At 47.3% G+C, this 24,756-nt stretch overlaps 1 protein-coding gene across 3 annotated transcripts in view; it reads right to left on the reverse strand.

Moving 5' to 3' along the window:
• LOC144500345 (zinc finger matrin-type protein 4) overlaps nt 1–14,322 on the reverse strand; it is a 459,246-nt gene extending 444,924 nt beyond the window's left edge. For all 3 annotated transcript variants that reach the window (XM_078223096.1, XM_078223094.1, XM_078223093.1), the window contains exons 1-2: nt 14,185–14,322; nt 618–722 (exon numbers count right to left, since the gene is read on the reverse strand). In XM_078223096.1, the coding sequence (XP_078079222.1) occupies nt 618–722 (105 nt within the window). In that variant the 5' untranslated portion in view covers nt 14,185–14,322. The remainder of the gene's footprint in view (nt 1–617; nt 723–14,184) is intronic.
• Nucleotides 14,323–24,756: the final 10,434 nt, after the last annotated feature.

Genomic DNA, 24,756 nt, shown 5'->3' on the forward strand with positions numbered 1-24,756 from the left:
AAGGGATTTCTTTTTTTTGGAAGTTTGGAGCCACTGAGAAGAGACTGGCCATCCTCTCCTGCTGAGTGAAATGTATGATATTAATTATAAAGTAGGTTATAAGGAGAGACTGGATAGACTGGGACGTTTTTCTCTGGAGCGTAGGAGGATGAGGGGTGATCTTATAGAGGTCTATAAAATAATGAGGGGCAAAGATCAGCTAGATAGTAAATATCTTTTCCCAAAGGTAGGGGAATCTAAAACTAGAGGGCATAGGCTTAAGGTGAAAAGGAAAACATACAAAAGGGTCCAAATCTTTTTACACGGAGGATGGTGAGTGTCTGGAACAAGCTGCCAGAGGCAGTAATAGAGACAGGTACAATTTTGTCTTTTAAAAAGCATTTGGACAGTTACATGGGTAAGACGGGTATAGAGGGATATGGGCCAAACGGGGGCAACTGGGATTAGCTTCGTGGTTAAAAAAAAAGGGGCGGCATGGACAAGTTGGACCGAAGGGCCTGTTTCCATGCTGTAAACCTCTATGACTCCACCTGATTAAAAGGTTTCACCTTTTGAGGGCGATTGGGGTTGGCGGGGTCGGGCGGCGGTGGGAAAGTGAGAGTGGAAACATTCCTTACCTCATAGTGTGCTACTCTCTGAGACTCGGAGATTAACTGTGCATTGCAGATGTTACAGTAGCTGTCTGTGAACAACTCACTCTCACCTGTCCCCGCAGATTTCATCTGTAAAAGAGAGGGGAAAAAAAACACAGTGACAGACGTGAGACGTCCAGAGTGGCAGTGGAAGCTGGAGGTAAAGAAACAGAACGCGTCTAGGTTAAATGAACGGAACTCAGTGAGATTTTGCATTACATTCAGAAAATCAGAAGATTGTTCGAAGAGACCTATAAATCCAAACAAAACCTGTTCCATAACCCTGTTCCCCTACTGTCTGCAGGAACAAATTAATTGCCGCTTGAATCTAGTTCTACTATCCACCCCAATCAGTCTTTGCTGACTCCAATACCTTTTCAGTAAGGAAAAATAAAGTTCGCTTTTACTGACAAATGTTATTTGTACTTTGTGTCTGCTGGTATTCACATACTGTGGGCGGCACGGTGGCCCACTGCTACCCCACAGTGCCAGGGACCCGGGTTCAATTCCCGGCTTGGGTCACTGTCTGTGTGGAGTTTGCACATTCTCCCCATGTCTGCGTGGGTTTCCTCCGGGTGCTCCGGTTTCCTCATATAGGTCAAAGATGTGCGGATTAGGTGGATTGGCCAAGCTCAATTGCCCCCTAGTGTCAGGGGGACTAGCTAGGGTACATACATGGGGTTATGGGGATAGGGCCTGGGTGGGATTGTGGTCGGTGTAGACACGATGGGCCGAATGGCCTCCTGTAGGATTCTATGATTCCAAATTGTCACTTGAATCAGGCTATACTCCCCATTCCAATGTGTGCCCACTGGCTCCAATATCTTTTGAGTAAGAAAAAATAAAGCTCACTTTTGCTGACAAATGTTATACTTAGTGTCTGCTGGTATTCACATGCTGATAACATCATTAAGATTTTGTCAGGATGTGTCAATTTTTTCCCCTTTGCTGGGTTGTTGAGCTCCTTTTAGTTTGATTTGACTATATGTTTCTTCATGGTGTATTATAGTTACTTATAAATCCAGTCGGGAATTCAGGAGAAAGCTTCTTTACTGGGAGAGTGGGGAGAATCTGGAACTGGCTGTCACAGGGAGTAGTTGAGGGAAATTGCATAGATTCATTTAAGGGGATGCCGGGTAAGTGCATGAGGGAGATAAAGGAATCTCAAGGGCAAATTAAGGATGTGCAATAAGTGCTGGCCTTGTCAGTGCTGCTCACATCCAATAAATGAACATAAAAATAAGATATGTTAAACCACAGAATCCCTACAGAGCGGAAGGAGGTCATTCAGCCCATTGAGTCAGCAACGACTCTCCGAAAAAGCATCCTACCCAGGCTTTATCCCTGTATGCATTTACCATGGCTAATTCCCCTAACCTACACCCTTGGGACACTAAGGAACAATTTAGCATGGCCAATCCACCTAACCTGTAGGTTTTTGGACTGTGGGAGGAAACCGGAGCACCCGGAGGAAACCCACGCAGACACAGGGAAAACATGCAAACTCCGCACAGTCACCCAAGGCCAGAATTGAACCCGGGTCCCTGGCGCTGTGAGATAGCCGTGCTAACCACTGTGCCACTGTGCCATCCTTAGGGATAACATTTGATGGAGAGAAGTGGGAAGAGGCTTGTGGGACACACTGGCAACGACCAATTGAGCTGAATGGGACATCTCTGTGCGGTAAATGTTACTTAACAGTGTACATATAATTCCTGCATGAGTCATACCCTCAAAGAGATGATTGCTAAAGTTTAAAGTTTATTTATCAGTCACAAGTAAGGCTTACATTAACACTGCAATCAAGTTACTGTGAAATTCCCCTAGTCGCCACAGTCCGGCACCTGTTCGGGTCAATGCACCTAACCAGCATGTCTTTCAGACTATGGGAGGAAACCGGAGCACCCGGAGGAAACCCACGCAGACACGGGGAGAACGCGCAAACTCCACACAGACAGTGACCCAAGCCGGGGATCGAACCCGGATCCCTGGCGCTGTGAAGCAGCAGTGCTAACCACCGTGCCTCCCCATTTGCTATGCAAATTCTGACCCGGGGATTATCCAAAAGTTACCCTGATTGGTCCATCAGATCAGCGATCCGTACCCAGGATTGACCCAATCAGGGACTGTAACTTGGAGGTTCTCACTCGGAATCTATGACAGAAATGGGAGCAATCTATGGTTTCCCAGCTGTCAAAAGTAATCTGCCAGCACTCACCATCAAGCCTCCGGCATCGAGTTTAGCCAAAGACTTTTGGGAGCTGTTGCCTGGCAGGGAGTAGCAACTCTGCAACATATGCACCAAGATGCAACTGTCTAGACGGTTGCAAAACAGCTGATGAGGCCACATTGCTTTTAGCGCAGGTTCCAACACTCCAGCAAGTCACTGCACTCAAGTTATCAAGACTTTAACAAATTTAAGAGAATAACATTTAGATATTAAATTGCAGTGGTGCAGGCAGATGCAATAAGGGCGTTGAAGGGGTTTGAATTGAGGGATATGGACCAAGGGGAGACAGAAGGGATTAGCTTAATTTGGCGTCATGTTCGGCACAACATGGTGGGCTGAAGGGCCCGTTCCAGCGCTGTACTGCTCTATGTCTTATTTTACAGTGTGCATCTTCTTTTAAAACATTTGCTTTTCTCTCTATTTTAATTCCCTCCATTCCTCCCAATTGAACATTGTCGTTGGGGTGCAGGCAATCAGGTGGCCCGAACACTGGCTGCTTTTACGTCCAATTATCTCCGCAATGAGAAAGGAAGTCACAGTTAGGAAGAAAGTCAGAGTGAATTGTAGATCATCAGTTATGGACAGAAATGGCTCACATGACTCCTCACCTAAAATATTAAGTAAGTAATTAAAATGCTAATTAGATTGAAGTCTTTTTCTGATACAAATTGTATATTTTTTATTCATTCATGGGATGTGAATGTCGCTGGCAAGGCCAGCATTTATTGCCCATCCCTAATTGCCCTTGAATTAGGTGTCTCGCTCGGCCATTTAAGAGTCAACCACATTGCTGTGGCTCTGGAGTCACATGTCGGCCAGACCGGGTAAGGACGGCAGATTTCCTTCCCTAAAGGACATTAGTGAACCAGATTAGTTTTTTGACAATCGGCAATGTTTTTACGGTCATCAGTAGAATCTTAATTCCTGATTTTTTATCTATCTATCTGTCTGTCTATCCTTTGCCTTTCTCTCTTTCAGTCTCTCCAATTTTTTCACTGTTCATTTCTCTCTCAAAATGTTTGTCCTCTCAGTCCCTCACTCTTTTTAACCCTTCCTCATTTTTCTTTACAATTTCTCACTCTGCATCTCACTTCAGTCCCTTGTGGCTAGTCTCTCTCTTTTAATCCCTTATTTGCTCTTTCTCTCTCTCTCCCTATCCTATATATATATATATATATATATATTTGTATTTATATATAGAACATAGAACATAGAACATTACAGCGCAGAACAGGCCCTTCGGCCCACGATGTTGCACCGACCAGTTAAAAAAAAAATAAAAAAAAAAAACTGTGACCCTCCAACCTAAACCAATTTCTTTTCGTCCATGAACCTATCTACGGATCTCTTAAACGCCCCCAAACTAGGCGCATTTACTACTGATGCTGGCAGGGCATTCCAATCCCTCACCACCCTCTGGGTAAAGAACCTACCCCTGACATCGGTTCTATAACTACCCCCCCTCAATTTAAAGCCATGCCCCCTCGTGCTGGATTTCTCCATCAGAGGAAAAAGGCTATCACTATCCACCCTATCTAAACCTCTAATCATCTTATATGTTTCAATAAGATCCCCTCTTAGCCGCCGCCTTTCCAGCGAAAACAATCCCAAATCCCTCAGCCTCTCCTCATAGGATCTCCCCTCCATACCAGGCAACATCCTGGTAAACCTCCTCTGCACCCTCTCCAAAGCCTCCACATCCTTCCTGTAATGTGGGGACCAGAACTGCACACAGTACTCCAAGTGCGGCCGCACCAGAGTTGTGTACAGTTGCAACATAACGCTACGACTCCTAAATTCAATCCCCCTACCAATAAACGCCAAGACACCATATGCCTTCTTAACAACCTTATCTACTTGATTCCCAACTTTCAGGGATCTATGCACACATACACCTAGATCCCTCTGCTCCTCCACACTATTCAAAGTCCTCCCGTTAGCCCTATACTCAACACATCTGTTATTCCTACCAAAGTGAATTACCTCACACTTCTCCGCATTAAACTCCATCCGCCACCTCTCGGCCCAACTTTGCAACCTGTCTAAGTCTTCCTGCAAACTACGACACCCTTCCTCACTGTCTACCACACCACCGACTTTGGTGTCATCAGCAAATTTGCTAATCCACCCAACTATACCCTCATCCAGATCATTAATAAATATTACAAACAGCAGTGGCCCCAAAACAGATCCCTGAGGTACACCACTTGTAACCGCACTCCATGATGAATATTTACTATCAACCACCACCCTCTGTTTCCTATCCGCTAGCCAATTCCTGATCCAATTTCCTAGATCACCCCCAATCCCATACATCTGCATTTTCTGCAGAAGCCTACCATGGTGAACCTTATCAAACGCCTTACTAAAATCCATATATACCACGTCCACTGCCTTGCCCCCATCCACCTCCTTGGTCACTTTCTCAAAAAACTCAATAAGGTTAGTAAGGCACGACCTACCTGCCACAAAACCATGCTGACTATCACCTATCAATTCATTACTCTCCAAATAACTATAAATCCTATCCCTTATAATTTTTTCCAACATCTTGCCGACAACAGAAGTGAGACTCACCGGTCTATAATTCCCGGGGAAGTCTCTGTTCCCCTTCTTAAACAATGGGACAACATTCGCTAACCTCCAATCTTCTGGTACTATACCAGAGGCCAACGACGACCTGAAGATCAGAGCCAGAGGCTCTGCAATCACTTCTCTTGCCTCCCAGAGAATCCTTGGATAAATCCCATCCGGACCAGGGGATTTATCTATTTTCAGACCCTCCAGAATATCCTGCACATCCTCCTTATCAACTGTAATACTGTCTATTCTACTCCCTTGCAACCCAGTGTCCTCCTCAGCTATATTCATGTCCCCTTGCGTGAACACCGAAGAGAAATATTGGTTCAATGCTTCACCAATCTCCTCCGGTTCCACACATAACTTCCCTCTGCCATCTATAACTGGCCCTAAACTTGCCCTAACCAACCTTCTGTTCTTGACATACCTATAGAACGCCTTAGGATTCTCTTTAACCCTATCCGCCAAAGTCTTCTCATGTCCCCTTTTAGCCCTTCTAAGCTCGCTCTTCAACTCCCTCTTAGCCAATCTAAAGCTTTCTAGTGCACTACCCGAGTGCTCACGTCTCATCCGAACATAAGCCTCCTTTTTCTTTTTAACCAACAAAGAAACTTTTTTGGTGCACCACGGTTCCCTAGCCCTACCAATTCCTCCTTGCCTGACAGGGACATACCTATCACAGACTCGCAGTAGCTGCTCCTTGAAAAAACTCCACATGTCGGACGTTCCCAGTCCCTGTAATCTCCTAGTCCAACCTATGTTTCCTAATTCTCTCCTAATAGCCTCATAATTACCCTTCCCCCAGCTAAAACCACTGGCCCGAGGTTCATGCCTATCCCTTTCCATCACTAAGGTGAACGTAACCGAATTGTGGTCACTATCACCAAAATGCACACCAACTTCCAAGTCTAGCACCTGGTCTGGCTCATTTCCCAGCACCAGATCCAATATAGCCTCACCTCTAGTTGGCCTGTCTACATACTGAGTCAAAAAACCTTCCTGCACGCTTTGAACAAAAACTGACCCCTCTAACGAGCTAGAGCTATAACAATTCCAGTCAATATTAGTCAAGTTAAAATCCCCCATAACAATTGCCCTATTACTTTCACTCCTAAGCAGGATTGACTCCGCAATCCTTTCCTCAACCTCTCTAGAACTTTTAGGAGGTCTATAAAAGACTCCCAACAGGGTGACCTCTCCTCTCCTATTTCTAATCTCCGCCCATACTACCTCAACAGATAAGTCCTCATCAAACCTCCTCTCTGACACTGTGATACAATCTCTGACCAATAATGCTACCCCTCCCCCTCTTCTACCTCCTTCCCTACTTCGACTAAAACATTTGAACCCCGGGACCTGCAGCATCCATTCCTGCCCCTGCTCTATCCATGTCTCTGAAATAGCCACAACATCGAAGTCCCAGGTACTGATCCACGCTGCAAGTTCACCCACTTTATTGCGAATACTCCTGGCATTGAAGTATACACATTTCAAACCCTGCTCCACCCCACCTCTGCAATGCCGTGCATTGCAGTCCCCATCCATGCATCCCTCACTTTCAGCCCCACTACTCAGGATCCCTCCCCCCCCCCGAATCAGTTTAAACCTCCCTGCATGGCCTTAGCAAATTTACCCCCCAGGATATTGGTCCCCTTCTGATTAAGGTGTAGACCATCCTTCTCATAGAGGTCACACCTTCCCCAGTACGAGCCCCAATTGCTTAAGTACCTGAACCCCTCCCTCCTGCACCATCCCCTCAGCCATGAATTCAAACCTTCCCTCTCCCTATTCCTCTCTAAACTATCCCGTGGTACAGGCAAGAGTCCAGAGATAACCACTCTGTCAGTCTTGGCCTTTAGTTTCCACCCCAACTCCATAAATCCCTGCCTAATATCCCCTTCCCCTATCCTCCCTATGTCGTGTGTCCCCACATGTACAATAACTTGTGGTTTATCTCCCTCCCCCCTAAGAATCCTGAATACCCTGTCAGACACATCCCGGACCCCAGCCCCTGGTAGGCAACACACCAACCCTGAGTCCCTACCTTTAGTTCCGACCCTCTTATCTGTCCCCTTAATTGTGGAGTCCCCAATCACAAGGCCCAGTCTTTTACAGCCCCTAACCACCTGAGCTTTCTCACTCGGCTCACCCCCAGAGATCTGCTCTCTATGCTCAGTTGATTCCTCCTCAACTGTAGCCTCCAGCACCGAAAACCTATTATGGAGGGGAACCGCCCCAGGGGATTGTCTTCCCGATTGCTTCTTACCCCTCCTCCTGGCATTGACCCAAGCCTCATTTCTAGGAGTTACTATTTCTCTATAACTCCTATTAACTTCCACCTCCGCCTCCCGAATTATGCGGAGTTCCTCTACCTCCCCCTCCAGCTCCTTTACACGCTCCTCCAGAAGCTGCAATCTAATGCACTTCTTACAACTAAAATCTCCTGAAACACTACTGGATTTCCTCACCACATACATCCCACAGGAGATGCAGCATACTGCCTGAACTGCCATCCCTGAAGCCATTACCAGCAAGAAAAAAAGAAAACAAAAAAAAAAAACTTCCCCACACTTCCCCAACTGTCACACTCTACTGCAGCCCGAGCAGCACTCCCTCACTGAGACACCAACTGTCACTCTCCACTGCAGCCCGAGCAGCACTCCCTCACTGAGACACCAACTGTCACTCTCCAATGCAGCCCGAGCAACACTCCCTCACTGAGACACCAACTGTCACTCTCCACTGCAGCCCGAGCAACACTCCCTCACTGAGACACCAACTGTCACACTCTACTGCAGCCCGAGCAACACTCCCTCACTGAGACACCAACTGTCACACTCTACTGCAGCCCGAGCAGCACTCCCTCACTGAGACACCAACTGTCACTCTCCACTGCAGCCCGAGCAACACTCCCTCACTGAGACACCAACTGTCACACTCTACTGCAGCCCGAGCAGCACTCCCTCACTGAGACACCAACTGTCACACTCTACTGCAGCCCGAGCAGCACTCCCTCACTGAGACACCAACTGTCACACTCTACTACAGCCCGAGCAGCACTCCCTCACTGAGACACCAACTGTCACACTCTACTGCAGCCCGAGCAGCACTCCCTCACTGAGACACCAACTGTCACACTCTACTACAGCCCGAGCAGCACTCCCTCACTGAGACACCAACTGTCACACTCTACTGCAGCCCGAGCAACACTCCCACAGTGAGACAGCAACTGTCACACTCTACTGCAGCCCGAGCAGCACTCCCTCACTGAGACACCAACTGTCACACTCTACTGCAGCCCGAGCAGCACTCCCACACTGAGACACCAACTGTCACTCTCTACTGCAGCCCGAGCAGCACTCCCTCACTGAGACACCAACTGTCACACTCTACTGCAGCCCGAGCAGCACTCCCACACTGAGACACCAACTGTCACACTCTACTGCAGCCCGAGCAACACTCCCACAGTGAGACAGCAACTGTCACACTCTACTGCAGCCCGAGCAACATCCCTCCAGACTATCCACAACCCCACCAACCTTCGTGTCGTCGGCAAACTTACCAACCCATCCCTCCACTTCCTCATCCAGGTCATCCAGATAGTGTGACATGAACCCAAGATGGCGGCCGGGGCCGTCCTCATGCGTGTGGAACCTGACCACCAGTCTCCGCCCAGCGACTCCGCGCCGACGCGCGTGGTGAAGGCAGCCCTGGAGAACGCTTCCCCGAAGACTCACATTCCAACCGTTATTGTGTAAATTGAGTTATTGTCTCTGTCGGCCCTGTTTGTGAACACATCTCCCACTCCCCTGATCAAGGAGCAGTGCTCCGAAAGCTCGTGTCTTGTGCTGCCAAATAGACCTGATATAGGGGTGGCAATATATAGGGGTGGCAATATATCTCCTGAATCTCTGGGTCACTAGCCCAGTGACAATATTACGAGGCCACCACCTCCTCTTCTGCTGGTTCCGGAAATGCCATTTATTATCAATTATGAGGTCAAACGGTGTGGGACAATTACTTTCTCCCTCCCTCTCTGCTGTCCCCAGTGTGCCGACTCTGGCCCGGGTTCTGTCCCAGGTGTACCGACTGACCCAATATTTCTGCCAAATGTTCAATCTTCATGTACAAACCCGCAGATTGAGTCACGACAGTACAGTCAAGCACGGCCACACAATCAAACCGCGTCTTGCCTTGACATTCACAGGTTGCAGCAAGAGGCAGAGAATAGAGGCTGGAATCTTGACCCTGGTTAATATAATTTTCGCCACTCCAATTCTCGCGGCCCCGTGGGTCAATTGTTTGCTGTCTTGCAGCCACCTTTGCCGAGATGAGTTAACTCTGCAAAGATTGGGTGTAAATTCTGGGATTTTCCTGATGTGTGGTTCACATCACTCGTCGTCAGAATCACTCCTGTTACGTACGTTTAACTGAAGATTTATCTGCTGAGAAAAATTGTTAACCCCACATGCACAAATCCAGAAATATTATCCTGCACGCACATTTTTTACACACATTGAATGGCCCTGCTAAGAGTCTTAATAAATCCAGCATTACTTTCACTCAGTCCCCTCGCAGGCTGAAGTGATCTGATTGTAGCTTTGAATGTTAGTTTACACTCGGCCACTGGGTCGCTGGCTTTAAAGAGAGGTTAAATAGTTTGCTGGGATGTCAGTGGAGATCATGGATCAGGATAGCTTTAGTAAAACTCCTTTTCAAATGGTCAGTATGTATTGGAGGGAAACTAAAAGAAATTCCTCAGCACCCAAATATTTAATACCGGTCTTTTTTTTAAGATGAGGAGATTGAAGACGATGATGAGTGAGTCATCAAAATGAAAAAGACAGATCTTAGGTGCCAGGTAATATACAATCATAGAATCCTACAGTGCAGAAGGAGGCCATTCGACCCATCGAGTCTGCACCGACCACAATCCCACCCAGGCCCTATCCCCATAACCCCATGCATTTACCCTAACTAGTCTCCCTGACACAAAGGGGCAATTTAGCATGGCCAATCCACCTAACCCGCACATCTTTGGACTGTGGGAGGAAGCTGGAGCACCCGGAAAATACCCATGCAGACACAGGGAGAATGTGCCAATGCCACACAGACAGTGACCCAAGCCAGGAATCGAACCCAGGTCCCTGGCACCGTGAGGCAGCTGTGTTAACCCACTGTGCCATATATAGGGAGAGAGAGAGAGAAATAAGGGATTATAAGAGAGAGAGACTAGCAACACGGGACTGAAGTGCGATGCAGAGTCAGAAATTGTAAAGAAAAACGAGGAAGGGTTAAAAAGAGTGAGAAGGAGTGAGGGACTGAGAGGACAAACATAATATAATTGAGAGAAAAATGAACAGTGAAAGAGATTGGAAAGACTGAAAGAAAGGCAAAGGATAGATAGATAGATAGATAGATAGATAGATAGATAGATAGATAGATAGATAGATAGATAGATAGACAGACAGACAGACAGACAGACAGACATAGGGAGACAGACAATTGGTTTATTGGAAGATCATCAAAGCAGGAAGAATGAATTGTGATGATGATTACACAAATTAAACATCTAATGGTAATTCATAACAGTTATCGACAATCATAAAAATAAAGTGTCAAATAATAAGACTGCACAGTTAGGAACATCTCAATATACAAATAAATGCAGGTCTCCTTAACTTACAAATAAAAATGAAAGGTCTACTATACTCGACATTTTGTGTTAAGCTCGATACATCTTTTGCTGTCAGGGCGAGTTCATTACATACAATTTATGAGCTTTAGAAAGTCGGGCCGCCTCAGTTTATTCGCCCTACACCTTCCTTGTGAAATGGAGACTTTTCTCTTCAGTTCAATCGCTTGTTAACTTTTGTGGTGATGGGAGGTGGAATTCCAGGGATTCCTAACAAAGATCAGACAGGTTTAAAGTTTATTTGTTTATGAGTGTCACAAGTAGGCTTACATTGACACTGCAATGAAGTTATTGTAAAAAATCCCCTAGTCGCCACACTCCGGCGCCTGTTTGAGTAACACTGAGGGAGAATTTAGCACCTACCCAGCATGCCTATTGAACTGTGGGAGGAAACTGGAGCACCTGGAGGAAACCCACGCAGACACGGGGAGAACGTGCAAACTCCACACAGACAGCGACCCAAGCTGAGAATTGAACCCAGGTCCCTGACGCTATGAGGCAGCGGTGCTAATCACCGTACCACCATGCCGCCCCACTCCTGTGAGTGAATGAGATGGAGAGGGGAGGAGGACGTGGGGAGGATGGAACAGGCTGATTCACAAACCAGCATTTTCAACTTGTCAGTGGGGGAATTGGATAAAAACTATACTGGATTGCTTCTCGGAGCTTGCGCGGAGGTACATTGTTGCGGGAGAGGCCAGGGAGCTCATTCTGACTGGGAATGCTTGGTGTGAACTCTGGGTGATAGAAATTCTAAGTTGTCTGAATTATCCAGCAATCAACATACACACACTTTCTGAGGGACAAGCAGGGCAGTGAAGACTCAGGCTGGAGAAAATGCTCTTTTCTTCACTTGTTCTATTTGAGCAGTTTGAGTGGAGTTCGGGTTATTGTGAGTATTTGCCCTCTAAACCCAAAGACTAACCACCTGTTTCCACAGCGAAGAAAAACGGAAATCAATGAAAACAGACATTTGAATTGTTGGGATTTTTGAAATGTTTTTGCTTTTTGAAGCCTTAAATGACGTAAAAACCACCACAATCCAATCAATATTCTTTATAACAATAAGAAAGTGTCCCCTTTTACAGAATAGTCACTGTTAAATCTGTCAGGGAACTCAGGAGAAGCGTCTTCAGCCAGACTCAACCACCACATGGAGTAGCTGAGGTGAACTGCATTCAGGCATATTAGGCAAAGGCAGAGAAACACTTGAAGGAGACAAGAGCAGAAGGCAGGCGGCACGGTGGCACAGTGGTTGGCACTGCTGCCTCACAGCGCCAGGGACCCAGGTTCAATTCCCGGCTTGGATCACTGTCTGTGCAGAGTTTGCACATTCTACGCGTGTCTGCGTGGGTGTGCTCCGGTTTCCTCCCACAGTCCAAAGATGTGCAGGTTGGGTGTATTGGCCATGCTAAATTTCCCCTTAGTCTCCAAAGATGTGTAGGGTTAGGTGGATTGGCTATGGGGAATGTGTGGAATTACAGGGATTGGATGGGGGGTCTGGGTAAGGTACTCTTTTGGATAGTCGATGCAGATTTGATGGGCTGAGTGTCCTCCTTACGCACTGTAGGGTTGTATGGTTCTGCTGATAGGGTGAAATGAAGTAAGGCAGGAGGATGTTCATGTGGATTGCAGGCATAGACCAGCTGAGCCGAATTGCCTCTTTCTGTGTTGTAAATCGTATGTAATTTAAAATATTATCAGGAAAAAATAGAAATATAAAGTTCATAACGTAAATAGCTCTGTAATGAGAAGTTCCCAGCATTAAAATGACCTTCATACAGACTTCCTTCTGACATCTTTCTCCCCGCCAACTGTTGAGTAATTTTTTGCAAATTAAGAACCATCCTGTTACCTGCAAACAAGACCGCAAGGAACTACAAAGGGTCGTGAATGTAGCCCAGTCCATCACGCAAACCAGCCTCCCATCCATTGACTCTGTCTACACTTCCCGCTGCCTCGGCAAAGCAGCCAGCATAATTAAGGACCCCACGCACCCCGGACATTCCCTCTTCCACCTTCTTCCATCGGGAAAAAGATACAAAAGTCTGAGGTCACGTACCGACCGACTCAAGAACAGCTTCTTTCCTGCTGCTGTCAGACTTTTGAATGGACTTACCTCGCATTGAGTTGATCTTTCTCTGCCCCCAAGCTATGACTGTTAACACTACATTCTGCACTCTCTCCGTTCCTTCTCTATGAGCGGTATGCCTTGTCTGTGTAGCGCGCAAGAAACAATACTTTTCACTGTATGCTAATACACGTGACAATAATAAATCAAATCAAATCAAATCCTGATTATGGGATGAGCCACTGTGTTTATACAGATTTGGAAGAAGAAACCACAGCAGAGGGTGCGAAGGGTTAGTTTCCATGGGATAGGGAAGACAATCCTGTGTATCTCTGGAAGAAATAATATTTCCCCTGCCGACCACCCCGAAACCCTTTCCACCCTCTTCACCAAGTTCTACAATCCTGCACTTTGTATCTCAGTCTTAACTGGACAGATTTCCCCTCAAGCAGATACAATAAACGGAGCAACACTGGGGTGACTATTTCTCCTGATGTACTAATAGTGACACGTTAGGACTTTGTAAAAGGACTCACACAGCCAGTTGCCTCCTCTCTCTGAATCTAGTGTGAACTTTTCTTTATTTTTTTATATTAAATCTGTATAAATGCTTCCTCCCCTCGCAGTTGCTCTCAGTCACATCACTTTAACGTGTCCCTCGTTTGGAGGGAATGGCTTTTGTTTGGAAATATATAATTATTTGGCCATTTCAAGATTAGCTCCAGTCTCTCTCCCCAGCGCCGGCTCTCAATTTTATTCAACGCGGTCCCCAAAACTACTCAACAATTTACACACTTCTTGTTAAAAAAACAGCTCTTGCTCACAGAAAAACAGGCTGATTTCGAATCTATAGTTAAAGTCCTATATTAAAAGCGTGTTAAAATAAGACACCGACCCTGTGGTGAGTTTAGTTTGACGGGAGTGGGAATGTTAGATTTGCAACATCACATTTTTAGACACACTGAATTCCACTTACCCCCTCAACTCGTTGCGATGCTCCTTAAGAGATGTCTCGCCTTTGGTTTCTTTTCATTCGCTTTTTCCCTTCCTGTCTTCTTTTCTCCCCCCCTTATCTCCTTGAGATGCTGTCTGTAAAGGGACACTGTGTGTGTGTGTAGTAGATGTGATGATTTACCAGTAAGCTGGGGTAGATGATGCTCTCGGCGTGACAACCTCCCTGGTATCAAACACACAGCGCCTCCAACACTCAGTTTCGCGAATTGACAGAGAGAGAGAGAGAGTGTGGGGAGGAACCCTCCTCTCTACAAGTAAATGATTTACTTAGGCAAGAAATGGGACACAGAAGCTGGATGAATCAAATCCCACATCCAACAACCACCACCAGCCTTGCCGCAATCTACCTCTGCTGCTTCAGAGATGGTGACAAATTGCTTTAAGAGATTTTCTTCATTAACCCTGGCAGTGCAGATTCCAACACGTGCAATTCCTGAACCGACAACCAGGAGAGGAACAACGCTGGGGTTAAATAGCACCATGCGGAGATGCCGGCGTTGGACTGGGGTAAGCACAGTAAGAAGTCTCACAACACCAGGTTGAAGTCCAACAGGGTTCATTTGGTAGCACAAGCTTTCGGAGTGTCGCTCCTTCTTCAGGGGACAACAGGGCTGCACAGTGGTTAGCACTACTGCCTCACAGTGCCAGGGACCCCTGTTCGATTCCAGCCTCAGGTCACCGCCTGTGTAGGGTTTGCACGTTCTCCCCGTGTCTACGTGGGTTTCCTCCAGGTGCTCCGGTTTCCTTCCACAGTCCGAAAGATGTGCAGGTTAGGTTGATTGGCCATGCTAAATTGACCTTAGTGCCAGGGTGATTAGCAGAGTAAATATGTTAGGTTAAGGGAATAGGGCCTGGGTGGGATTGTGGTCGGTGCAGACTTGATGGGCTGAATGGCCTCCTTCTGCAGTGTAGGGATTGTATGAACAGAGTGCCTGGATTGAGGGGATGTGTAGGGGCAAGCCTGTGGGTGGAATTTAATGCTCTCACCTCCACCCCCCCCCCCCCCAACCCCTTCACGCAAATTTTGAGGCGGGGTGGGGACTATCTAAGCGGGCCACAGGGTGTGGGTTTTTAAAAAATTAATTCTTGGGACATGGGCATCGCTAGCTGGCCAGCATTGGCACAGTGACACAGTGGTTAGCACTGTTGCCTCACTGCGCCAGGGAGCCAGGTTCAATTCCCAGCTTGGGTCACTGTCTGTGTGAAGTCTGCATGTTCTCCCCATGTCTGCATGGGTTTCCTTCGGGTGCTCTGGTTTCCTCCCACAATCTGAAAGACGTGCTGGTTAGGTGCATTGGCCGTGCTAAATTCTCCTTCAGTGCACCTGAACAGGCATTGGAGTGTGGCGGCTAGGAGATTTTCACAATAACTTCATTGCAGTGTTAATGTAAGCCTACTTGCAACAGTAATCAATAAACTTTCAAAGCTTTATTTATTGCCCGTCCCTAGTTGCCCTTGAGAAGGTGGTGGTGAGCTGCCGCCTTGAATCGCTGCAGTGCTGTGGGTTGACCCACAATGCCGTTAGGGAGGGAATTCCAGGATTTTGACCCAGCGACTGCGAAGGAACGGTGATATATTTCCAAGTCAGGATGGTGAGTGGCTTGGAGGGGAACTTGCAGGTGGTGGTGTCCCCATGTATCTGCTGCCCTTGTGCTTCGAGATGGAAGTGATCATGGGTTTGGAAGGTGCTGTCTAAGGATCTTTGGTGAGTCGCTGCAGTGCATCTTGTAGATGGTACACACTGCTGCTACTGAGCGTCGGTGGTGGAGGGAGTGAATGTTTGTGGATGTGGTGCCAATCAAGCGGGGCTGCTTTGTCCTGGATGGTGTTGAGCTTCTTGAGTGTTGTTGGAGCTGCATCCATCCAGGCAAGTGGGGAGTATTCCATCACACTCCTGACTTGTGCCTTGTAGATGGTGGATAGGCTTTGAGAAGTCAGGAGGTGAGTTACTTACCGCAGTACTCCTAGCCTCTGACCTGCTCTGGTAGTCACTGTGTTTATGTGGTAAGTCTAGCTGAGTTTCTGGTCAATGGTAACCCCAAGGATGTTGCGCTGTCGTGTGTCGTGAAGGCCGCCTTGGAGAACGCTTACCCGAAGATCAGAGGCCGAATGCCCGTGATCGCTGAAGTGCTCCCCAACAGGAAGAGAACACTCTTGCCTGGTGATTGTCGAACGGTGTTCATTCATCCGTTGTCGGCCTCTGATCTTCGGGTAAGCGTTCTCCAAGGCGGCCTTCATGACACACGACAACGCAGAGTCGTTGAGCAGAGACTGATAGCCAAGTTCCGCACACATGAGGACGGCCTCAACCGGGATCTTGGGTTCATGTCACACTATCTGTAACCCCCACGACTTGCCTGGGCTTGCAAAATCTCACTAACTATCCTGTCTGGAGACAATACACATCTCTTTAACCTGTGCTTAACGCTCTCTCCACTCACATTGTCTGTACCTTTAAGACTCGATTACCTGTAAAGACTCGCATTCCAACCATTATTTTGTAAATTGAGTTTGTGTCTTTATATGCCCTGTTTGTGAACAGAACTCCCACTTAGCTGACGAAGGAGCAGCGCTCCGAAAGCTAGTGGCTTTTGCTACCAAATAAACCTGTTGGACTTTAACATGGTGTTGTGAGACTTCTTACTGTGTTTACCCCAGTCCAACGCCGGCATCTCCACATCATGTCCCTCATTGATCACAGTGGTGCCCCTGGCAGTCTACTGTTGGCCTCTGATTGGCTGGCAGCTCTTGGGAGGTGGGGGTTGTGGGATTTGCCTGATTGGCACTGAATATAGTGGACCTTCCCCAGGGCAAGCAATGTGATCCTCTCACTGCCTTCCCAACTGGTGGTCGAGACCTCTATCACCCGAAATAAGTTCTGCTCTGCGAGTTGGAGGCAGTGCTGAGGGAAAACAGCAGTGTCGGAGGTGCTGTCTTTCAAACAAGATGATGAAGCGAGGACCCATTTGTCCTCTCGTTTGAATCTCAAGGCATTACTTTGAAGAAGAACAAGGAAGTTCTTCCCGGTATCCTGGTCAATATATTTTCCTCAATCCACATCATGAAAAATGATTAATCTCATCTTTATCACATTGCCATTTATGGGATCTTGCTGAGCAGAAATTGACATTTCCTACATTACAACAGTGACCATGCTTTGAAAAAGTATTTAATTGTCTTGGAAGTGCTTTGGGATGTCCTAAAATTGTAAAACCATGCCATATAAATAAGTTATCGTAAGGGAGATCTGATAGAGGTTTACAAGATTATGACAGGCTTGGATAGAGTGGACAGTCAGAGTCTATTTCCCAGGGTCGAAGGGTCAATTACTCGGGGGCATAGGTTGAGAGTGAGGGGGAAAGTATAAAAGAGATGTAAGGGGCAAGTTTTTCACACAGAGGGTGGTGAATGCCTGGAACGCGCTGCCAGAGGAGATGGTGGAAGCAGGTTCTATAATAACGTTCAAGAGGTATCTGGATAGATACCTGAATAGGCAGGGAATAGAGGAATATGGACCATGTAGAGGCAAGAAAATATTAGATTAGAGAGGCATCTGTGTCGGCACAGACTTGGGGCCGAAGGGCCGGTTCCTGTACTGTACTGTTCTTTGTTTTATTTTTTCATTTCTGATCTGCCCTGTATGAAACAGTTTTCTGTGCAATCCTGCCACTCCAAAATAATGTCTCCCTATTTACTGATCTTATTAGAGTCATAGAGCCATAGAGGTTTACAGCATGGAAACAGGCCCTTTGGCCCAACTTGTCCACGCTGGCTTTTTTTTAAAAAACCCCTAAGCTAATCCCAATTGCCCGCATTTGGCCCAAATCCCTCTATACCCATCGTACCCATGTAACTATCTAAATGCTTTTTAAACGATAAAGCTGTACCCGCCTCTACTACTACCTCTGGCAGCTTGTTCCAGACACTCAACACCCTCTGTGTGAAAAAATTGCCCCTGGGTCAGCAAAGGGAAAACCAGGCAAAAATCCTGATCATTATCCAATGGCTTTAAACGGACATCAGGTGTGGACAAGGAGAGTTTCGGGCTCTGCTGTGACACCTTCACAGTTAAATAGCCAGCTGATGTTCACTGGGTTCATACCTGAAGAATGATGATCTAGGTTAGGGGCAGGATGGCTGGTAGCACTCACGGGGATCATTCTTGCCAGAAGAGTCGATGTGCCCCACAGCAAGTGGCATATTGCCAAGAAAAACCTCAAACACCTCTTCAAATTAAATTGTGACAGCAGGATGAGGAAGGGGCACATATTCAAATTATGGATAGGTGAATATCCGAGGAATGTTCATGGCCTCGCTCCTCCCCATCTATATAATTTCCTTCAGTCCAACAACCTTCCCGGATCTCTGAGCCCCTCTAATTCCAGCACCTAATAAAATCCCTGGTGCAGAAGGAGGCCATTCGGCCCATCGAGCCCGCACCGACCACAATCCGACCCAGGCCCCAACCCCACATATTTACCCTTCTAATCCCCCTGACACTAAGGGGCAATTTCGTGTGGCCAATCCGCCTAATCTGCACATCTTTGGACTGTGGGAGGAAACCGGAGCACTCGGAGGAAACCCACGCAGACACGGGGGGAATGTGCAAACTCCACACAGACAGTGACCCAAGCTAGGAATTGAACCCGGGTCCCTGGTGCTGTGAGGCAGCAGTGCTAACCACTGTGCCACCATGTCGCCCCACTGTGCCACCTCTTTGACAATTCATCTGCCCTGATATCTCCACATATCCCTTGCTGTCATACTTTGTGTTAGGATGCTCTTGTGAAGCATTATGGGATGTTTTATCATGTTAAAACTGCTTTATAAATCTGAGTTAGAATTCCTATTCTCTCGAAAGTTGAGTTTAGTGTAGAGTAGGGTATAAGGTGGCGGGGGGGGTGGTTGCTGTTGGGGTGGTGGGCGGTGCGGTGCCTGGTTAGTTCAGTCGGCCAAAGAGCTAGTGTGTGGTTCGATCCCCATTCCAGCTGAAGTGCACTTTGGGCCTGCCTCCTCACTTGGCTCCATGCTGGAGTCCAGCAGATGCCTTGGTACAGTGCAACACTTGAATAGTCAAGGATCCTATCTGCAGAAGAAGACAAATTGGACAGAAACATTCAGTACTTATTGAAGATTTGAATTTAGTCTCTTGAGTCAATTCAAAGTGGTTTGGAATGCTCGGATGATGAGTGCCGCTTTGGACAGACCCCATCTTGAACACTGCACACGGGGAAAGATATAAATGACAGATCCAACAGTCATTCCAGAATTTAAAGTGTTAATGTGTGAGGCTAGGTTGCACAGACTTGACTTTGTATTGCCTTGAAGTTAAAATGTTGATGGCTCCTCTGACAAATCTTTAAAATGATAAAGGCCTATTCTGACAAAGGGTAGATACTTGCTCTGATGAACGAATCCAGGACAAGACGGTTGATCTTAATTTGGGAAGGACATCAGAAAGCAGCATTTCACTCAAAGGGCACTGGAAAGTCAGAATCCTCTCCCTCAAAGAATTATCGATACAGGGGGTCAAGGCTGAGATTGATCAATATTTGTTGGGTGGCAGTCATAGGGTCATAGAGGTTTACAGCATGGAAACAGGCCCTTCGGCCCAACGTATCCATGCCACCCAGTTTTTACCACTAAGCTGGTCCCAATTGCCCATGTTTGGCCCATATCCCTCTATACCCATCTCACCCATGTAACTGTCTAAACGCTTTTTAAAAGACAAAATTGTACCAGCCTCTACTACTGCCTCTGGCAGCTTGTTCCAGACACTCACCACCCTCTGTGTGAAAAAACTGCCCCTCTGGACATTTTTGTATCTCTCCCCTCTCAGCTTAAACCTATGCCCTCTAGTTTTAGACTCCTCCACCTTTGAGAAAATATGTTGACTTATCTATGACTTATCTATACTCCTTATCTACGCCCTTATACCTACCTTATCTGTGCCCCTCATTATTTTATAGACTTCTATAATAAGATCATCCCTAAGCCTCCTACGCTCCAGGGAAAAAAATCCCAGTCTATCCAGCCTCTCCTTATAACTCAAACTATCAAGTCCCGGTAGCATCCTAGTAAACCTTTTCTGACTCTTTCTAGTTTAATAGTATCCTTTCTATGGTAAGGTGACTGGGACTGTACACAGTATTCCAAGTGTGGCCTTACCAATGTCTTGTACAACTTCAACAAGACGTCCCAACTCCTGTATTCAATGTTCTGACCGATGAAACCAAGCATGCCGAATGCCTTCTTCACCACTCTGTCCACCTGTGACTCCACTTTCAAGAAGCTATGAACATGTACCCCTAGATCTTTTTGTTCTGTAACTCTTCCCAACGCCCTACAATTAACCGAGTAAGTCCCGCCCTGGTTCGATCAACCAAAATGCATCACCTCGCATTTATCTAAATTAAACTCTGCCATTCATCAGCCCACTGGCCCAATTGATCAAGATCCCATTGCAATCCTCGATATCCTTCTTCACTGTCCACTATGCCCCCAACCTTGGCGTCATCTGCAAACTTACTAACCATGCCTCCTAAATTCTCATCCAGATCTTTAATATAAATAACAAATAACAGTGGATAACAGTATCAAGGGATTGGAAATCAAGGCAGGTAGATGAAGTTGAAGTAAAGATCTAACTGAATAGTAAATTGGCCGGAGGGGCTGAATGGCCTCCTCCTGTTCCAACATTCAATGGAACAGCGGCAGGATAGCTCAGTTGGACAATGACGCTCCGAATAGCTGCCCTGGAGATTGTCAGCTTGCCCTTTCAAAGGGCAGAATCTTATGGGATGCAGAGATGGGGCCAGGAGGGAAATAGGAAAGGTCTAGGTTTAAGTTTATTTATTAGTGTCACTAGTAGGCCTACATTAACACTGCAATGAAGTTACTGTGAAAATCCCCGAGTTGCCACACTCCGGCACCTGTTCGGGTACACTGAGGGAGAATTTAGCATGGCCAATGCACCTAACCAGCACATCTTTTAGTCTGTGGGGGGAAACCGGAGCACCTGGAGGAAACCCACGCAGACACGGGGAGAACGTGCAAACTCCGCACAGACACTGACCCAAGCTGGGAATCGAACCCAAGTCCTTGGTGCTGCGAGGCAGCAGCGCTAACCACTGTGCCACCGTGCCGTCAACATCAGGTCAATGGTTTCCCAGCTCTGGGCAACCTTGCCGTAGGCGGGAGGGCACAGAAGCCACCCTGCAGTGGAAGAAAGCCAAAAATGGCCAAATATGAGGATAATTAGGGTGGGGGCGGGGTGATGGGGAAGACTCTGCTGGGATCTGCCTGGCATTGTGGGGACTGTCACCCTCCCCACAGCGAGTGAGGAGAGGGGAAAATTGGAGGAGAAAAAAAATCCAAGAACAATGGCAAAAATGAGAAAAGACACAATGAGGAAAATGAGAGGATGTGAAGAAAAACTGGGAAGCGAAGAGGAGACGGAAGAGTTAAAATCACAGGGGTTGTTCTTTGCTAATCAGTGCACTGAGCTCTCATTTCCATTGACGGGAGATGGATGGATAATGTCTCTTTATAGCAAACCTCCCAACACCTGTTTTGAATCCAGATCAGATGGATGCGGTGAACAATCTCCCCCCCTCCCACCCCCCACACTCCTGACAGCTGTGAGTGAAACAGACCCAGGGGCAATGTTGGCTTATAGTCTTTATGGAGCCTGGACTCATCACTAATTAGCCATCCAACTTCGAGTGATGACAAGAGAATTGGAATGGGAACTGCAAATACCCCTCAGGGGCAGTAACGAGCCGTGGTCTTCGAGCGCTTGGAAAGGCAGAGAAACACAGGACGCACTCAGGAGGTTTGTGGGACGCGATTTGTACCCTGCATTTTGGTCTGCCTTCACAAACGTAAAGTAATGACCAGGGTCACAAATGGGATATAAATAATATCTCACCAGCCCTTTGTAATATGCTCAGAGTTTAGTTCCTATATGTCAAAATTAAATACGCTCAGTTTAATGGTAGCTCTATTATGTTGCAGGCTGGTCCTTGGGTAGCCAGAGGTAACAAAACTGTAGCTTTACAGAGTTGCCTCGGACATTGGGAGAAACATGACCCCTCACCTCGGGAAGCAAACTAACTGACTCCAATCCCACTGAAAGCATCAAGTCTCCCTCCGTGAGCAGTTGTCGTCCATAACTACATATCAGCAGAGGGCAAGACACATCTGGCTGTCAGTGCTGCTACATACATGAGCCATGGAAGAAACTTGTGCTGTACCTGTCCTGGGAATGTTTGATGGGGACAGTGTAGAGGGAGCTTTACTCTGTATGTAACCCCGTGCTGTACCTGTTCTGGGAGTGTTTGATGGGACAGTGTAGAGGGAGCTTTACTCTGTATGTAACTCCCGTGCTGTACCTGTTCTGGGAGTGTTTGATGGGACAGTGTAGAGGGAGCTTTACTCTGTATCTAACGCGTGCTGTACCTGTCCTGGGAGTGTTTGATGGGGACAGTGTAGAGGGTGCTTTACTCTGTATGTAACCCCGTGCTATACCTGTCCTGGAGGTGTTTGATGGGAGTGTAGAGGGAGATTTACTCTGTATCTAACCCTGTGCTGTACCTGTCCTGAGAATGTTTGATGTCCCATGATGTCCCATCGTTTCAGGAAATGGAACCCTGTGCGAGAACCCCTCCGGCTATGTCGAGGGCATCTTGAAACCCATTGTACAAAGAACCCCCAGCTTTTGTCGCGACACTACGGACTTCCTACAGAAACTCAACACACATGGAGCAGTTGAACCAGGAGCACTCCTCGTCACAATGGATGTCTCGGCACTCTACACCAGCATCCCCCACGATAATGGCATTGCTGCAACGGCCTCAGTACTCAATGCCGTCAACTGCCAGTTTCCAGATGCAATTTTACAACTCATCCGCTTCATCCTGGACCACAATATCTTCACCTTCAACAACCAGTTCTTCATCCAGACACACGGAACAGCCATGGGGACCAAATTCGCACCTCAATATGCCAACATCTTCATGCACAGGTTCGAACAAGACTTCTTCACCGCACAGGACCTTCAACCGATGCTATACACTGGATACATCGATGACATTTTCTTCCTTTGGAGTCATGGTGAGCAATCACTGAAACAACTATATGATGACATCAACAAGTTCCATCCCACCATCAGACTCACCATGGACTACTCTCCGGAATCGGTTGCATTCTTGGACACACGCATCTCCATTAAGGACGGTCACCTCAGCACCTCACTGTACCGCAAGCCCACGGATAACCTCACGATGCTCCACTTCTCCAGCTTCCACCCTAAACAAGTAAAAGAAGCCATCCCCTACGGACAAGCCCTCCGAATACACAGGATCTGCTCGGATGAGGAGGATCGCAACAGACACCTCCAGACGCTGAAAGATGCCCTCATAAGAACAGGATATGGCGCTCGACTCATCGATCAACAGTTCCGACGCGCCACAGCGAAAAACCGCACCGACCTCCTCAGAAGACAAACACGGGACACGATGGACAGAGTACCCTTCGTCGTCCAGTACTTCCCCGGAGCGGAGAAGCTACGGCATCTCCTCCGGAGCCTTCAACATGTCATTGATGAAGACGAACATCTCGCCAAGGCCATCCCCACACCCCCACTTCTTGCCATCAAACAACCGCGCAACCTCAAACAGACCATTGTCCGCAGCAAACTACCCAGCCTTCAGGAGAACAGTGACCACGACACCACACAACTCTGCCACAGCAACCTCTGCAAGACGTGCCAGATCATCGACACGGATGCCATCATCTCACGTGAGAACACCATCTACCAGGTACACGGTACCTACTCTTGCAACTCGGCCAACGTTGTCTACCTGATACGCTGCAGGAAAGGATGTCCCGAGGCATGGTACATTGGGGAAACCATGCAGACGCTACGACAATGGATGAATGAACACCGCTCGACAATCACCAGGCAAGACTGTTCTCTTCCTGTGGGGGAGCACTTCAGCAGTCACGGGCATTCAGCCTTGGATCTTCAGGTAAGCGTTCTCCAAGGCGGCCTTCACGACACACGACAGCACAGAGTCGCTGAGCAGAAACTGATAGCCAAGTTCCGCACACATGAGGACGGCCTAAACTGGGATGTTGGATTTATGTCACATTATCAGTAACCCCCACAGCTTTCCCCCTGATCTTGCAGAATCTCACCAGCTGTTCTGTCTGGAGACAATTCACATCTCTTTAACCTGTGTTGAATGCTCCCTCCACCCACATTGTCTGTACCTTTAAGACCTGGCTGGCTGGAGAGTTTCGCATTCTAATTAGTATTCTGTAACTTGATTTCTGTGTCTGTGCACTGCTTGAGAGCAGATTTCCACTCCATCTGACGAAGGAGCAGTGCTTATGGTATTTGCTACCAAATAAACCTGTTGGACTTTAACCTGGTGTTGTGAGACTTCTTACTGTGCTTAACCCAGTCCAACGCCGGCATTTCCACATCGTGTTTGATGGGCACAGAGTAGAGGGAGCTATACTCTGTATC

This window comes from Mustelus asterias, chromosome 11, assembly GCF_964213995.1.
Source record: "Mustelus asterias chromosome 11, sMusAst1.hap1.1, whole genome shotgun sequence".
NCBI classification, from domain to species: Eukaryota; Metazoa; Chordata; class Chondrichthyes; order Carcharhiniformes; family Triakidae; genus Mustelus; species Mustelus asterias.